This window comes from Salvelinus sp. IW2-2015, linkage group LG23 (assembly GCF_002910315.2).
Source record: "Salvelinus sp. IW2-2015 linkage group LG23, ASM291031v2, whole genome shotgun sequence".
Classification (NCBI taxonomy): domain Eukaryota; kingdom Metazoa; phylum Chordata; class Actinopteri; order Salmoniformes; family Salmonidae; genus Salvelinus; species Salvelinus sp. IW2-2015.
Genome location: NC_036863.1, coordinates 241,048 through 259,818, shown reverse-complemented (window position 1 = coordinate 259,818; position 18,771 = coordinate 241,048). Strand labels below are relative to the sequence as shown.

Here is an 18,771-nt window from a genome sequence, read left to right as displayed (position 1 = left end):
GCGCTCCATCTTCCCTTTAGTCTGTGTTAGGAAATTTTGATGAAAGTTTTTCTCTCCAATATATGCGCAAGACATAATAAAAAGCTATTGTAGTGTATCAAGCAGGTGCTGTGAATAGGAAATATGTCAAAGTCTAACAGCTACTTGACTCTCAGGATATACCAATTTCTGTAGTTTGCATGGTCCTGCTCTCTACCACTCACACACTTTGTCACCCCAGGTGTCCCCTCCTTCTTGATGACACTACTTTTGTATGCCACCCATATTTAAGTGTTAAGTCTCATAAATCTCTCAAAAGGTACTATATTGCTCGCCCACATGACCCAGCGGTTAACACATGGTCGACCCAAGTTAACACCAGAGAGGAAAGCAAGGCGAAGCGAGAGGGGCTCCCATGAAAATAAGGACCATAAAGTGAGGAATATTTTGTATGGGAGTCCAGTTGAGATTGTCCCAATTGGTCAGCAAAAAAAATGGTAATTGCTAATTTGATCGAATAGAAGTTTTCTAGATGTTTAGTTGTTACGAAAAATGCAACCAATATAAGTGGATGCAGTGGCATTCTTGGCCACACTTTGAAAAAAAACAACTGTGCAGTATCGGAGTTGTGCCTGTTGGTTCCAACATGCCCGTGTATCTGCCCCTCCATTGGCTAGATGCTCCCCAAACCTGATCGCGGGACCATTCTTGTCAGTATAAATCTAGATCATCTTTGACACAAGCCTCTGTGTAGTTCTCAGTCAGCGAGTCAGGTAAAGCCCTACTAGATGGATTTGAAGTCCAAACTGATTCTGCTACTGCTTGTCCTGTTCTAGCACCTCCTGCAGCGGGTGCTAACTAGGTGGGATAGTACAAGGACAGGATATGGTTGGTTAGTAATCAAGGTTTTTTTTGTCATGAGGAGCTTGATGGAGTTTATTAGTAGTTTATAACTAGGGAGGTTTAAGAAAAACTCAATGGCCCCTCGTTATCATAGAACATACACATGAAATTCACTGCTAGTACAACGAGCATGTTCTTTGAAACGCAAACTCTGTAAGTTTGACCCATTGAAGCTAATTTGTTTGATGCGCGGAGTCTGTTAAGTTAAACCGCCTCAGAAGTCACATTTTGGAAGACGAGGCTCTAACCAATGTAAATAAACTGTGAGTGATCTACTGCTCCCCTGACACGTGTGAGCCCCTTGGAGAGGACAGAATGTGCCAGAGTCGAGACAGGGCTTCTGACAACGGTCCCTGTGCAAAGCTCTTATTTTTACCACCTCGGGCCTAAACCCCCGGTCTCTTGCCAGTCAGTAAGACTGGGTTGCCAGCTGGGCTAAAGCCTACATTAGCTTGGGACTGGAAGCTAACGAAAGTTTGTCCAGGTCTCTAGGGCACATGTTCTCATCACGCAAGAGTGGCTACCCCATCCATTACAGACACAACTTATTAACAACATCCTTCGTGATTGGCACCATTGTTGAATTCCAGGAACATAGTACAATGAGCCGTGATCACTCTCCACCCCCCATACACTGATGCACTGAGCATCTGTGGCCGGTTGTAATTTGACAGCAACTCTCGCACCTGTCTACACTCTTTCCACTCCTGGCTTTGTGGATTTTTATGGGGACGTCCTCGTAGCGGGCAGGTGCAGCCAACACTCCGGTTTCCTCTTGTTTCCTGGAGACCAGATGAATTTTGCTTTTAGTTTTGATTGGGTCCGTTAAGCGTATTCTCCTGTGGGGAACAGGCTGCTCAGTGAGGTGTCTTGCTGGCTCCACGGCCCTCCTGATGACAAGTCACAGTTGAATTACTATCTGGCTTCTCTTACAAATCCCAGGTCCAAAACAGCGGATTAAACCAGTATTTTTCCCTCCGTTTTAGCACTCTTGACCCACGCAGAATAACATGTTTACCCTCCCTGCCAAACAGAAATCCGGGAAAAATCTCCCAGATTGTTTTGTCTGACACACATACTGGTTTTGTTTACACCTCTACACATGGAAGCAAGCATGAAGTCAAACCAACTGCGTAATGCTGCTTGGGACCCCAGCATATGCATGCTTCCATGTAGGGGAAGAGATACTATGGACCAAATGTGTCATATTATATCCATTCTAAAATGTTAAAGACTAATTATATTTATTATTGCATCATTGAGTATAATTCATACTTCTGTTCAAAAAAAAGGAGATAGAAAAACTAATTATTTCCTTCCATTAGTTTTCAGACCAAGTTAAATTGCCACTTGAGGGCGATTCTTACAGGGGGGCTGGTCACCTTTCTAGGTCCCTTAAAAAAACAAAAATGTAGGACAATTACCATATTATTAAGAGATAAACTTGTCATTTTCAAAGGCGGTTTTGAATCTTTGTGTCCTAAAGTAGCCGCAAACTTACAGCCTTGGACAGAAAAATAGTGTCAGGACCACCAAATGCGCGAGGAGTTAACTGAAGTGGACACAAGGCTTCGCCCGACGTAGAGATGGTTATGGGCATATTGAGAGCGGAAGACACCTGTCAGAAAGAGAGAAGAGAAGGGAGGGAAGACAGACTAGCCACAGGAGTCTCAGAAGAACCAGGCCAAAGCCTAGTGCATGAAATCCGGTTGTTCCAACGTTTCTTGAACCGCTCCCAGTGACACTGATGTCTCTGTACTCAGTAGGCGAACATTTCGCACCTGCCTTGCCGTGTTCCTGAAAGGTCCCCGGAACACCCTGCTGATTCTTCTGCCTGTGTCGAAACAGGTCCCCGGAAACCCATTCTGATCGCTGCTGGTTCTGAACAGGTCCCCGAAACCCCTGTCTGATCTTGCTTGCTGTTCTGAAACAGGTCCCGCGGAACCCTGTCTGATCGTGCCGTGCTTCTGAACAGGTCCCGGAAAACCGTCTTATCGTTGCTTGTTGTTCTCCGGAACAGTTCCCCGGAAACGCCTGTCTGATCTTGCTTCCTGTTTCTCCCTCCATACTCCCATACCACTATACAGCCCCTCTCCCTCCATACTACCATAGCCACTATACCAGCCCCTTCCTCCATGACTCCATAGCCACATACAGCCCCTCTCTCCTTTCCTATACTCCCCATAGCCACTGGATATAACACAAGCCCCCTCCAATACATCCCCCATGAGCTCACCTATATAACATCTCCTTCTGCCCCTGTGTCTCTTACTCCCATCAATGACACATAACTACAGAGGTCCCCCCCCTTCCCTCTACTCCATAAAAACCACCTGTTACTATGCAGATCCTCCTTGCTGCGCGCGTCCCATTGTAGCTGTTCTCTTAATGCCACTGCAACAGGTACACCAGCCCCTCTCCCTAAACCCACGTCATTCCCGGAATATCCCACTGCTATGACAGCCCCTCTCGCTCCATACATTCGCTCTATCCCCTGAACCAGGCTAGTAATCCCCTCCCTCCAGTACGTACACCCCCATTGAGCCACTCTTAGTACAGTCCCTCCACCTGGCGTCTATCCCATTAGGAAAACCCACTATAGAGTCCCCTCGAGTGTGACTACCCCCTTAGCCACTAGTAGTCTAGCTCCCTCCTCTCATCAATTCTCTCCATGACCACCTTACAGGGCCCCGCTCCCTCATATGTCTCCCATAACCACTATACAGACCCCTCTCCCTCCTATCTCCCATAGCCACTATACAAGCCCCTCTCCCTCCATACTTCCCATAGCCACTATTACAGCCCCTCTCCCTCAATACTCCCATAGCCCACTATACAGCCCTCTCCCTCCCATTACTCCCACTTAAGACCACAACTAGTACAAGCCCGGCTGCGTGCCCTCATCCCTACTCCATAGGCCTACTAATAACAGCCCAGCTCCTCCCTCACTCTCCCATAGCCACTATACAGCCCCTCTTCCCTCCATCATCTCCACATAGCCACATATCTTACAGCCCCTCGCTCCGCTGTCTGAACAGTACCTACTCCCCATATAACCAGCTATATAGCCCCTCTCCCTATACTCCCCGAGTAGCAACTAAGATCCCCGCCCCGCGCGCTGCTCTCCTCCCTACTACCATCAGCTCGCATCGTTACAACAGCCCCCTCTCTCATACTCATAGCCCTATATACAGCCTCCGTCTCTCCCTCCACTAACATCCCATAGGCCACTCCATATATTAAGTCTCCTTCCTCATAGCTCCAGCCCTATACAGTCTCCCTCTCCGCGTATACCTCCCATAGCCCTACTGATAAGCCTGCAGCCCCTAGCTCCCTCATATCCCATAACCACATATACAGCCCCTCTCCCTCCATACTCCCATAGCCACATACAGCCCCCCTCTCCCTCATACTCCCATAGCCATCTATACAGCCCCTTTCTCTCCGCATATCCCATAACCACCTATCTACAGCCCCTCTCCCTCCATACTCCCATAGTCCCTCACGGTATTACCAGCGCCCTCTCCCTCCATACTGCCCATGTAACCCAGTCCACTAAATACCAGCTCCTCTCCCTGTTCCATACCCCCCTGGTAGAGCCACAACTCGCAAAGACTATTGAGCTGTGCCCTCTCCATATCCACTTCCACACCCTTACTTCTGCGACCTAGGTCGGTCCCCCACGTTAACCTTGCAAAGGCCTCAACCACTCCCTTCCATACACTACCACCCATAAAGCACCCAACTCAATCACCAAGCCCCTCTCCCTTAAAATCTTTTCTACTCCATAAAACCACTATACAGCCCTCTCCCTCTCATAATCTCAACCATCAGCCACTTGTATATATTCTACCCCCTCTCCCACTTCGGTTATTAGACCCTTTCCCCCAAAACCGAGCATCTAAGACAAAGCCTCTCTACACTTTTGCATAACGTACACACCTTCTGAGCCGACCTACTTACTCCCTCTCTTTCCCCTGTACTGTCCCATAGCCATATACAGGTCTCCACCCTCTCCCTCTTCGAGTACTTGTTGCCATCAATATAACCCATCCAGTAATACAGGACGGTCCTTCCTTTCTCCACCGAATGCTTATTTTGTACTGTCTCTTCTTTAAACACACACCTAAAACTACACATTCCCTCTCTTCACCTATGACCTGCCACCTTTACGACAGCTCCATAGCCACTATACAGCCCACTCTTCTCCACCCTGTCAGTAACTGCCCATACCACCACTACAGAGCCCTCTCTACCCTTTCAACAATCTATATATCTCCCCCATCATCGCGACTCCATGAACTACCCCATAAGAGCGCGCTAATACAGCCCCTCTCCCCTCATCTACTCCCATCATGACACACATAACCTACCCCTCCCCCGATTTACTCCACGCATAGACCACCACTACCCCTAGGTCGCCCTCATCATGCCATCCCAATTGAGCTGGCCCCATATTCTCACTTATTACAGCCCTTTCTCTCCCGCCCTCCTACTCCCATAAGAGAGGGCGATCGATATACAGCCCCTCTATCGCCAATACGCGCGATAGCGTCCTATGAGTGCGCAGCTGTTATGACAGTTCCCCTACTCCCTCCATACTCCCATTGCTCTCCCTCTGTCTCTCTCCCATAGCGCCATTAGCCTCCCTCTCCTGCCATAGCTCCCCATAGCCAACTATACCGCCTCCCCTCTCCCTCGATACTCCCATAGCGCACTATACAGCCGCCCTCTCCTCCTACTCCCATAGCCCTAACAGCCCCTCTCCCCTCCATACTCCATAGCTCCAGCCCTATCGCTCCCTCTCCTCCATACTCCCATAACCACTATACAGCCCTCTCCCGTTGCCAGACTCCCGATCTTAGCCACTATACATAGCCTCCGTCTATTCTCTCCTTATGCTCACTGTGTTATTTCCCCTCTATCTCAGGGTACTGTCCGTAATATTATTAACTGCTAGGTCCTAGCGTAACGAAGCTGTTGCTCACAGGTATAAGCTGCATGATTCGATTACCAGACAAGTCTATATTCTTCGTGTCGCTTTTTCGATTATATATATAGCTGTTACATCAATTCTTATGGCCCAGCGCGGTGCGTAGCTCTAAGGGCTAATGCACAGCTTTGTAAAACTCCCATGATAAGCCGTTGCTAGTGAGTCATATTAACAGTTAGAGAGCAGTAGAAGGATAATGACCTGTCCTTCTATCTATGATCCATCTTTTAGGTTAGGTTAGATGATCAGACAGGATGAGATAGTTACTAATTAAAACCAGTACCTCTTTACTCAAGCACTAAAGGGTTGTGTAATTTCCAGACGTATTTAGAGAACGAAGACAGATGAAGGAAAGATCTAGTCGCTACACTGATTGGCCATGGTAGTGAGAAGACAGACGAGAAGGAAAGACCTGTTCCTCACAAGCAGCCTTAACACCAAGAAAACATTATGTGTATTGATCAGAACACCGATCTAACAAAAAGTGAGAAGTAAGACCGTGTATTACCTTCTAACAGGCAAATGATGCTAGCGAGCAGAAACGAACGAAGCGAGAGAAGGAATTAAGACACCTCCTTCTATTCGAGTTTCGATCTGCAGGTAATTATTGTTTATCGCGATCTACAGGAGAAGGAAAGACCTGCTTCCTTGCAGCTACGAGAAATTTAAAGATGCTAGTCTAAGAAGAATGACTCTGAGCGTAAAGACGGGAAAGACCCGTGTCTAACCACAGGCATAAGTTAGATATATGAGAAGAACAGATAATACAGAAGAGATAGACCTGTCCTTCACAGCATCTGGCAGCTAGAGAGAAGACAGAAGAGAACGCATAAGACCCTCGTATCCTCACAATCGCTCATATCTTCTGAACCCAGTAGGAGAGACAGAAGAAGAAGAACTTCCGTCACAGGCATGGTAGAGAGAAGACGAAGAAGAGAGAATCATAGACACGTCTCTGTGTTCCAGAATGGTACTGACTATAGGTTCTAGAGTTGATACGTTGTGTTCTGTCTCTGTGTTCCAGAATGGCACTGACTATAGGTTCTAGAGTTGATACGTTGTGTTCTGTCTCTGTGTTCCAGAATGGCACTGACTATGGCTTCCTGGTGCGTCAGAACTCAGAGCTGCTGCGAGCTCTGGATGAGATGGAGAAGACCTGCAACCACCTGAGAGAGGAGAATGGCCTGCTGGTAAAACACTGTTAACTCTATGGAGGGGCTAGACTAGACTAAGACTGGACTAACTGGCGACAGGAGGGAGCTAGAGGCCTGGACTACACTACTCTACTGAGTTTAGGACACAGGGCAATTCCACAATGCTGAGACTCACATTATTCACATTAAGGCCAGGTACCAAGTGGTGAAATGGTATTTTTGCATCTCCCTATCAATTGTGATATTTTAGTCCATTAATATTAGAAAATGTTAAAAAAGTGTAGTTTTATTGCCGATTTTGTGCATTTATCAGAGTGCCATCGGGTAGCTTGATTTCAGATGTGTCATGTAAACAGATTATTAGGGAAATCGTTCTTCTTGCACAGCATGTAGGATAAATGTTTAAATCAAACAATTATATTAATCTAACTATTCACAATTGTATTATTGTTTATTATAATATTATCGTATTATTGACTGCGTACTCAGTGCCGGCTGTGTTCATATTGGTCAATTACCATCAGGTAACTCACCAGCCCCACACGTAACACCACCTCCAGATGTAACACCAGCGTAACACCAGCCCCGCGCGGCACGTAACACCAGCCCCGCGCGGCGCGTAACACCAGCCCCACGCGGCACGTAACACCAGCCCCACGCGGCACGTAACACCAGCCCCACGCGGCACGTAACACCAGCCCCGCGCGGCGCGTAACACCAGCCCCACGCGGCACGTAACACCAGCCCCACACGCAACACCAGCCCCGCGCGGCACGTAACACCAGCCCCACGCAGCACGCAACACCAGCCCCACGCGGCACGCAACACCAGCCCCGCACGCAACACCAGCCCCGCACGCGGCACGCAACACCAGCCCCACGCGGCACGCAACACCAGCCCCACGCGATAAGGCAACAAATAATCTGAAACTGCTAGAACTTTGTCAGAGCCTACGACCGCATGTAGCAGTCCTAGACCCTGTCACACTGAACGAGCCAAGACGTAGTGGTACTGAACCAGCAGACCTAGACCCTGTCACACTGAACGAGCCAAGACTTAGTGGTACCAAAGAATTTGCCCACAACCTGGATATTTTGTCTGGGATGTCAAAATAATGGCCTAAAACTGCTAAATTGTACAGTCTGGCACAGTCTTTAGATACAGTGCGTTCGGAAAGTATTCAGACCCCTTAACTTTTTCCACATTTTGTTACGTTACAACCTTATTCTAAAATGGAATTTAATAAATTTTAGAATAAGGCTGTAACGTAACAAAATGTGGAAAAGGTCAAGGGGTCTGAATACTTTCCAAATGCACTGTATTTTCTCCCAGAGGGAATTGTTGTTATGTTAACTTCATTTTTAAATTTCAAGATAACTTATTTAGGGACGAAAATGCCGCCAAAAAATGTATTTAGTACTTGACAGATAGAAAGATGAAAATGGTAATTATCCACAATCCACAATCTGCAATCTGCTCTGGACAAGTACGGTCCTGCATGTCTTAACAAAATGAAATGAAAATATTTACTTTAGCCGGTGTTAGGAAAAATGTATTTGCATAGTATACAAATATGCACATACTTAATTAACGACATATCGCTTCATTTGTACATTTAAAAAATGAACTGTTTCTACAAAAAAAATAAGTATATTTGTGTCTACATTCAACTGGTAAAAGTTGATTGTGATCTGATTAAATGGAACATAAATCCCTATTAGGGTGTGTTGCCTGGCCTTAAAATGTATGTCAAGCAAAAAAACAATGATTGCAAACCATAACTCTATGCTCAAGGACTACTTTTAACAACTTCCACTGAACATTTTACAATAGCACATTTACTTGAACAGTGCAGATGCAAAGTTTGTTAACAGAATGACGGCACAAACCGCCTTTCAGTTACCAAACTTTGAGCTGTTTTTGTCAAATGTTCTGTGGAAGTAGAGTTGTATGGCTTGTTTAACATTGTAATCGTTGTTTTTTTGTTTGACACACATTTTAAAGGGAACGATGGTAATCTCAGCGTCACTCTGTTACAGTGGAATTTGCCCTCACAAAAGACCAAGTTCCAAGGGTCTTGGGAAAAAGTTCCCAGAGCCGTGGAGTAGACTTAAAACCAGAACTAGCTTTTGTCTTTGTCTTTTGAGCCCCTCTTTAGTTTTAGCTACTGTACTATTTTGGTCCTGTTCTCACAACACCTGTCCTGTCCTGGCTGTGTCAGTCAGAGCTGCAGGCCTGTGGAGGAGGGTTTTGATATATCTCTCTCACGCGGTGTTGGTGGCACCTTAATTGGGGAGGACGGGCTCCTGGTAACAGCTGGAGCAGAATAGATGGAATGGTCTCAAATACACCAAACGCGTGGTTTCCATGGTTTCCATGTGTTTGATGCCGTTCATTTCGCTCCGTTACAGCCATTATTATGAGCCGTCCTCCCCTCAGCAGCCTCCTCTGATCTCTCTCTTTATCCTTCTCTCGCTGCAGCGTAAGAGCAGCGCCCCAGAGACGGAGGAGAAGGTGAAGCGTCTGAGGAGGAAGAACATAGAGCTGGCTGTCATCGCTAGGAGGCTGGAGGACAGAGCACACAAACTACAGGAGGCTAACCTCAAAGTGGTACACTACACCTACTCTACAGATATAGACTCTAGTGTCTTACTCTTTACACATACAGTCTAGCCCAGTGGTCACCAACCTTTTCTGAGGCAAGGTCACTTTCACAGTCAAAAAGCAAGCTGAGATCTACTGCTCAGATTTTACGTTAACCCACACAAACAGTTTTGTAGGAATAAGGTTTGGGCAGTAGGCCTAATATATTATCACAGCATATTGGCTATATGATTGGCCTGCTAAAATTGTTAATCAGACCATATTATATTTCAAAACTCGAGCTTTGATAACAAAATATATCAGTTGGTTTAGCACTTTAGCACACTGTGGAGCATGAATTGAAATAATTCGCTTTTTTATTTTCCTGGATCTGTTACCTGCATCTGATGGTCAACGAGGTCAAATCACGACGTCAGTGATCTTCAGGTCGAAAAGTCGGAGCTCTAGGAAGATGCCCGAGTTTCCTACTTTTCCCAACCGCCTCTCACGGTCCCTGCTCTCTCCTTCCTTTCCTCCGGTGAGGGTGAGACTGACCAGAGAGAGGGGACACCGTCTTCCACCTGATGCCGAAACTCGAGTCAGACCACATCTGCCTCATGTACAAATTCATGTTGTTCCTGTGACCAGAGAAAGTTAAATATTCCTTAATATTAAAATCGACACGACGAGCTGCTAATAATAATAATAAAACGCAAGGCTATCGATACTTGGCTACTCATTCATTGCAGCTGCAGCCCGAGCGGAAGTACGGAGAAGCCATTTTGTAATAGTGTTGAATAAAAACAGTGACCGTGCTGAATATAAACTTAAACACTCATAAAAACAGCAGCTCTTTACTGTATTTGTTGACAGTCTCTCTGTTGTCATGGTTTTAAAAGTGATWAAATCTTACGTAGACTAGTAGCCTATTAAACTTGTCTGTGGCCAGGGTCATGGAAGCTCGGTAGCCACGTTGATTTGAGCTATCCGATTGGGCAGAGCAGTAGGTGCACTCGATTTAGTCACATATTTGCAGGTCCACCAGGTAGGCGGTGAGTTTGTCTCATAGGAACACTTTGCTTACCCGGAGCACAGGACTTGAATCAAGTGCACCTGCCGGCAACAGCTCAACACGATTTTAAAAAAGGAGCGCAAGCCTTTATTGTTCGTTGGCTTTTCTACAGAAATATCGCGATCGACCGGTTGGCGACCACTGGTCTAGACTCTAGTGCCTTACTCTTTACACATATAGTCTAAACTATACCTCAGTGGTACATACAGAGACTCTGCCTATCACTGTTTACAGATACCTCAAACTGGTACACAATGCCTATTACCCCGAGCTGACAAGGTAAAAATCTGTCGTTCTGCCCCTGAACAAGGCAGTTAACCTACTGTTCCTAGGCAGTTGTAAATAAGAATTTGTACTTAACACTTGTTAAGGCTAGGCGTCCCGCTAGCGGGACACCTGTCGACAGCATCCGGTGAAATTGGAGTACCTGAAATTCAAATAAATAATCTTATATCGGTTAAAAGCTTAAATTCCTGCACTGGACTGCATTGTCCGATTTACAATAGGCTTTACAGCGAAAGCATACCATGCGATTGTTTGAGGACAGCGCCCCACATCAAAATATTTTTCAACCAGCACAGGCTTCATAAAATCACAAATAGCGAAGAAATAATCAATTACTTTTTGAAAATCTTCCTCTGTTTGCAATCCCAAGGGTCCCAGCTACAACATGAATGGTCGTTTTGTTAGATAAAATCCTTCTTTATATCCCAAAAAGTCAGTTTAGTTGGCGCCATCGATTTCAGTAATCCACTCATTCAACATGCAGACAAAGGAATCCAAAAAGCTACCGCTAAACTTTGTTCAAACAAGTCAAACTATGTTTCTATTTAATCCTCGGGTATACTAAAATGTAAATAAAATATAATATTTCATACGTAAAGAAGTATGTTCAATAGAAAAGTAAAATTAACAAGTGCGCACCCTAAGACTGATTTTCCACTGTGACTCTTTGTACCAAAACTCAAAATTCTTCCTCGTTTTGGAAGAAACAAGCCTGAAACCTTGAAGAAAGACTGTTGACATCTAGTGGAAGCCATAGAAATTGCAATCTGTGAGCTGGAATTGCATAGGACCCATAGCTTTCCATTATAAGAGCCTGGGACCTAAACATTTTTTATTCCGGTTGGTTTTTCTTTGAATTTTCTCCTACCATATCAATTGTGTTATAGTCTCATACATTATTTTAACATTTGTACAAACTTCAAAGTGTTTTCTATCCAATGATACCAATTATATGCATATCCTGGCTTCTGGGCCTGAGTAACAGGCAGTTTACTTTGGGCACGTCAGTCAGGCAGAAATTCTGAATTGTGAAAAAAGGACCCTTGCCTAGTTAAATAAAGGTAAAATAAATTACATTTACAGATACCTGAAACGGGTACACACGGACTATTACCGTTTACAGATATATCTAGTGCCTTACTGCAAGGCTTAGCCTCTTCACAGCTCTCACTGCTCTACAGACTTGGCCTCAAATAGTAGTTGTTTTCTTACAAACACTTTGAGCTATGCTTCACTGAGTTGCCTGGCACATTGGAACCAATGGAATAGTTCCAAAAGTGCAAACCCTGCACCAGAAAGGCTCATAGAAACGGTATAAGAAAACAATACAAGCGCTGCTTGCCACTGCTCTGCACCAATGATGGAAGGGCGTGACTGCTTGAAGAACCCAGCTCTGCTTGCCACTGCTCTGCACCAATGATGGAAGAGCGTGGCTGCTTGAAGAACCCAGCTCTGCTTGCCACTGCTCTGCACCAATGATGGAAGGGCGTGACTGCTTGAAGAACCCAGCTCTGCTTGCCACTGCTCTGCACCAATGATGGAAGGGCGTGACTGCTTGAAAGAAAAGACAAACACTGTTCCTGCTAGTATCACTGTTTTTCTTAAAGCTTACGTGTCCACTGTCTTGGCCTTTGTCAGAGGGCATGACTCCTTAACAAGCGACAACATCCAAATCAAATCACTGTAATGAGCAGCACTGAATGGGTCATTGAGTGATGAATTGCGGTCATTGTTTGAGAATACTAGTGCCCCTAAACAGTAAATGGAGTCATTATGATCGGTTATGAAGAATAATGAAATGTGTTTTGTGGCATTGCTGTCCAGGTGGATAGTTTAGGTATTATAGCAGTAGCCAGTTATAACATTGTCAAATTCTCTGCTCATCTTTAGATTGTGATGTTCTTAAAGAGAAATAGAAAAGGTTAAATACGTAGTAGGCCTTACCTTGTGGAAGCAGTATTCAACTCTACGGGTCAACTCTCTGGGCTGATCAGCCACTCCCTTCCCCCTCCCTCCACCAGGTCTGGGCTGATCAGCCACTCCCTTCCCCCTCCCTCCACCAGGTCTGGGCTATTCAGCCACTTCCCTTCCCCCTACCTCCCACCAGGTCTGGGCTGATCAGCCACTCCCTTCCCCCTCCCTCGACCAGTCTGGGCTGATCAGCCACTCCCTTCCCCCCCTCCACCAGGCTGGCTGATCAGCCACTCCCTTCCCCCTCCCTCCACCAGGTCTGGCTGATCAGCCACTCCCTCCCCCTCCTCACCAGTCTGGCTGATCACCACTCCCTTCCCCCTACCTCCACCAGTTCTGGCGATCAGCCACTCCCTCCCCCCCCTCGACCACGGGCGATCAGCCACTCCCTTCCCCCTCCCTCGACCAGGTCTGCGGTATCAGCACTCCCTTCCCCCTCCCTCCACCAGTCTGGGCTGATCACCACTCCCTTCCCCCTCCCTCCACCAGTCTGGCTGATCAGCCACTTCCTCCCCCCCTCCACCAGTCTGGCTATCAGCCACTCCCTTCCCCCTCCCTCCACCAGGTCTGGGCTGATCAGCCACATTAGTACAACCTCCTGTCTCTATCCAGGCCACCAGGCCCGCCACCAGCCCATTGGCTGCCACAGTATTCCACACAGCACCTGTTCACCATCCTGAGAAATACCCTCTCCCTCTCTATAGCCCTCTTTCTCTTTCTTCCTCTCTCTCGCTCTCTCCCTCATTCTTTCTCCCCTTATCTCTCTCTTCCCCCACCCCTTTCTCCTTTTCCTAGAGCAGCACAGCACAATCAATAGTAAAGCCTCAGCCATCAAATGAGAAGCACGACAGACCTTTCAGAGTGCCATTTCTTCTTCTATTGTAATTGACTTTTGAACAGGGCTGACCTAAATGTTATTTATAGACTGTCTTTGAAAAAACACTTTGAAATGACAGTTACGTGCTGAGCTATCCGGCTCCGCAACGCACGTCTGCGTGCTAATGTTGATTTTGTCTATCTCCATCAGACACGTTCATGGTTAAAATACCAAAACCAACTATCTTAATTTGAGGACAGGTCGAAACACATGAAACATTCATGGATATCTGGCTAGCTTTCTGTTGCTAGCTAATTTGTCCCCGAGACATAGCCGTGGGAAGTAGGGGTGCTGAAGCACCCCCTAAAAAATATATATATAGTACCAGTCAAAAGTTTGGAGACACCTACTCATTCAAGGGTTTTTCTTTATTTTTACAACAAAATTTAAATTGTAGAATAATAGTGAATACATCAAAACTATTAAATAACCAATATGTAGTAACTAAAAAAGTGTTAAACAAATCAAAATGTATTTTATATTTGAGATTCTTCAAAGTAGCCACACTTTGCCTTGACAGCTTTGCACACTCCTGGCATTCTCTCAACCAGCATTACCTGGAATGCTTTTCCAACAGTCTTAAAGGAGTTCCCACATATGCTGAGCACTTGTTTGATGCTTTTCCTTCACTCTGCTGTCTGACATATCTCAAACCATCTCAATTTGGTTGAGGTCGGGTGATTGTGAAGGCCAGGTCATCTGATGCAGCACTCCATCACTTCCTTCTTGGTCAAATAGCCCTTACACAGCCTGGAGGTGTGTTGGGTCATTGTCCTGTTGAAAAATAAATTATAGTCTTTGCAGAAATTCAACCACGAAGGCCTGATTCACGCAGTCTCCTCTGAACAGTTGATGTTGAGATGTGTCTGTTACTTTAACTCTTATTTGGCATTTATTTGGCTGCAATTTCGAGGTTAGTAACTCTAATGAACTTATCTTCTGCAGCAGAAGTAACTCTGGGTCTTCCATTCCTGTGGTGGTCCTCATGAGAACCAGTTTCATCATAGTGCTTGATGGTTTTTGCAATTTCACTTGAAGAAACTTTAGAAGTTCTTGAAATTTTACGGATTGACTGACCTTCTTGTCTTAAAGTAATGATGGACTGTCATTTCTCTTCGCTTATTTGAGCTGTTCTTGCCATAATATGGACTAGGTCTTTTACCAAATAGGGCTATCTTCTGTATACCACCCCTACCTAGTCACAACACAACTGATTGGCTCAAACGCATAAAGAAGGAAAGAAATTCCACAAATTAACTTTTAACAAGGCACACCTGTTAATTGAAATACATTCCAGGTGGCTAACTCATGAAGCTGGTTGAGAGAATGCCAAGAGAGCGCAAAGCTGTCATCAAGGCAAAGGATGGCTACTTTGAATAATCTAAAATCTAAAACATATTTTGATTTGTTTAACACTTTCTTGGTTACTACATGATTCCATATGTGTTATTTCATAGTTTTGATGTCTTCACTATTATTCTACAATGTAGAAAATAGTTTTTTTTTTATAAACGTGAATGAGTAGGTGTGCCTAAGCTTTTGACTGGTACTGTATATATTTCACAAAAGTAGTTCACTGGGCCTTTAATAGTCCCGTATTAGAGGAAAAAATAATAATTTTGATTTTTGAGATTTTTTGAGACTGACTTGCATGAATGAGTTGCCTACAGGGAATAGCCAGGTTCAAACATATAATACTTCCTGAAAGGGTCAAGGGTTATAAGTCCACTATATAACATGAGAACACGACCAGTCAGAACTGGGGTATTTGTGACGAACAGTCCTTCTTTGTGTTGACCCTTAACCTCTAACCCTTCCCGTCTGTCTAGGTGAACGCCCCAGCTCCGGTGGAGCAGTACAAGCGGGCGTTTGCCCGTCAACGAGCCCGTGACCTGGCGCAGCACGCAGACACATTACTCTCCAAGGACAAGGAGATCGCCGCCCTGCAGCAGGAGTGTAGGGAGCTGGAGACACGCTTGGGCACAGCCAAGGTACCCAATACCATATCCCAGCAGCAGCCAATTCAGCCCCTGAACACGGTCTTACAATAACAACCTAGAGTTCGTGTTTTAGATGGACTACTTTGCAGACGGACCGTACATAATCACTGATCTAAAAAATCCCCTTTGCATCTCAAATAACTAGTCACTCGTTATGTCACTAATTGGTGATTCTGCTCCTCTCCTTGATTCAAACTGATCCAAAGCACTGAACATTTCAATAAGAACCCTATTATCTAAAGAGGAGCAGTCTGCCCACTGAAGGTTCACTGTATCATCCATTGTAGTCAGTCCTATTCACCAACCTCATCAAAGGTCTATAATGCCTCCGTTCTGCCCTCTGCTGGGCTGGATAAACCCTCTCTAAGCCTGAACTAGTGACCGGACTGTACTGATGCACATGTGTAGATAGATGTCAGTGGTGAGAAGAGGGAGGTTGTAAATGCCTATTTTTAATATTATTCCTCTCTTTGACTGTGACTAAGATCACATTTTCCTGGAATACACATCTGCTGAGAGTATTATCCCAGGGTGAACTGAGTTGATGATAGGTCGTTTTATCCAGCAGTAATGTATATTAGCCTGTGAAGCAGTTGTTGTGGGGGTAATACTTCCTGTAGATATTTAGTCCGGGAAAATGTGATCTTAGTCACAGATGGGCAAAGAGAGGAATAATTAAAAAATAAACATTTACAACCTCCCTTTGCACAAGGGCTCAACGGCAAACAATGTTATCTAGGATTTGCCAGCTCACTTCCCGCCAGAACCTGAGTGAACAAATAACACAACAATTTAAAAAAAAAAAAAGTTTAATGAATTAATTATTTTAGAAACAAAGTTATGCAACACCCAATGCCACTGTGTGAAAAAGTTATTTCCCACTTATACTCAATAACATGTCGTCAAAAAAAGTTATACTTTTGACTCATCTCTTCATGGAACATTCTTCCAAGAGTCTTGATGATCATCCAGATGCTTTTTTGGCAAATTAGAGTCAACTTTTTGGATGACATGGGTCCCATTATGTCTGATGAAAACCAAACACTGCATTCCACAGTAAGAACCTCATACTAACGGGTCAAGCATGGTGGTGGTAGTGTGTTGGTTTGGGGATGCTTTGCTACCTCAGGAACTGGACGACTTCTGCTCTGTATCAGACAATTCTACAGGAGAATGTCAGGCCGTCTGTCTGTGAGCTGAAGCCCAGCTGGGTCACGCACGCAGCACGAGAATTATCCAAAACACACAACCAAGTCTACGTGGAAATGGCTAAAAAGCAACACATTTGACATTTTTTGAAATGGCCTCGTCAAAGTCCAGACCTAATCCCATTTGAGATGTTGTGACAGGACTTTAAACAAGCATTTCATGTTTGAAAACCCACAAATGGCGCTGAGTTAGAACAGTTCTAACTCAGCGAAGAGTGGGACAAAATTCCTCCACGCGGAAGTGAGAGACTGATCAACAACTACAGGAAGCGTTTGGTTGGAGTCATTGCAGCGAAAGGCGGCACAACTAGTTATTGAGTTTTACGGAGGCAATTATACTTTTACACAGGGGAATTGGGTGTTGCATTACTTTGTTCATGAAATAAATTATATTAGTATGTAATTGTTGTGTTATTTATCCTTTATCTAATATTAGGTTTTGGGTTGAAGATCTGAATAACATTCAGTGTCAAAAATGTGCAAAATAGAGAAATTTTGATAGGGAGGGGGCAAATATGTATTTATTGTATGTTGAAATATCTTTGACCTCTGTGTGTTGCAGGGCTCCCCAGTCCCGTCTTGCGTGGTGGAGTTTGAGAGGCTGCTAAGGGAGTCCCAGAAGGAGGTGCTGAGGCTCCAGAGGCAACTGTCAATCTCCTCCTCCAGAGTCACCTCCTCCAGAGTCACCTTCCCTAAAGACATCTCCTGTAAAGACACCTCCTGTAAAGACACCTCCTCCAGAGTTACCTCCTGTAAAGACACCTCCTGTCAAAGACCATCTCTCCAGAGTCACCTTCCCTAAAACATCTCCTGTAAAGACACCTCCTGTAAAGACACCTCCTCCAGAGTTACCTCCTGTAAAAGACACCTCCCCAATCACCTCCCTAAAACACCCTGTAAAGACACCTCGCTCCAGGAGTCACCTTCCCTAAAGACTTCTCCTGTAAGATACCTCCTGTAAAGACATCTCCTCCAGAGTCACCTCCCCTAAAGACACCTCCTGTAAAGACACCTCCTCTAAAGACGCCTGTTGCAGAGTCACCTCCGTAAAGACCCCTCCGCAGGAAACACAACGGACACGAAAGGCCCTGCCATAACAAAGGAGGAAAAGGGAGGAGAAGGTAAGAAATAGTGTAGCTATTTTCTCTCTCTCAGCCCATAGCTCTCCGACCAGCTCCAACATGAACCTCCTCCTGGGCTTGCTCTCCTCAGCCATAGGCATGCTCTGACCAGCTCCAACACTAACCCCTGGCTCTCTCTCACCACTAGCTGCTCTGCCCAGCTCCAACACTAACCCCTGGCCTCTCTCTCACACCATAGCTGCCTCTGCACCAGCGCTGAACACTAACCCCTGCTCTCTCAGCCATAGGCTCTCTACCGCGCCACCTCAACCACCTGCTTCCGCCAGCCATAGCTCATCTGAACCAGCTCCAACACTAACCCCTGGCTCTCTCTCAGCCATAGGCTGCTCTGACCAGCTCCAACACTAACCCCTGGCTCTCGCTCAGCCATAGGCTGCTCTGCCCAGCTCCAACACTAACCCCTGGCTCTCGCTCAGCCATAGGCTGCTCTGCCCAGCTCCCAACACTGCCCCCTGTTGATGATAAAGTGCACTACATCAGACTGAGGTATAAGAACTGAAATCCTGTTGCACTGTTAGATGGCGAGCTCAAATCAACAGACCTGGGTTGAAAAACGATTTGAAATCATTTCAAATACTTTAGCTGTGCTTGATTGAGCTTCACT

At 45.5% G+C, this 18,771-nt stretch overlaps 1 protein-coding gene across 1 annotated transcript in view; it reads left to right on the top strand.

The window, feature by feature from the left end:
• Positions 1-17,827, top strand: part of LOC111951095 (peripheral-type benzodiazepine receptor-associated protein 1) — a 98,894-nt gene extending 81,067 nt beyond the window's left edge. Inside the window, exons 2-5 of the mRNA XM_023969098.2 lie at positions 6,958-7,065; positions 9,511-9,639; positions 15,647-15,808; positions 17,588-17,827. Of these exons, the coding sequence (XP_023824866.1) occupies positions 6,958-7,065; positions 9,511-9,639; positions 15,647-15,808; positions 17,588-17,827 (639 nt within the window). The remainder of the gene's footprint in view (positions 1-6,957; positions 7,066-9,510; positions 9,640-15,646; positions 15,809-17,587) is intronic.
• Positions 17,828-18,771: the final 944 nt, after the last annotated feature.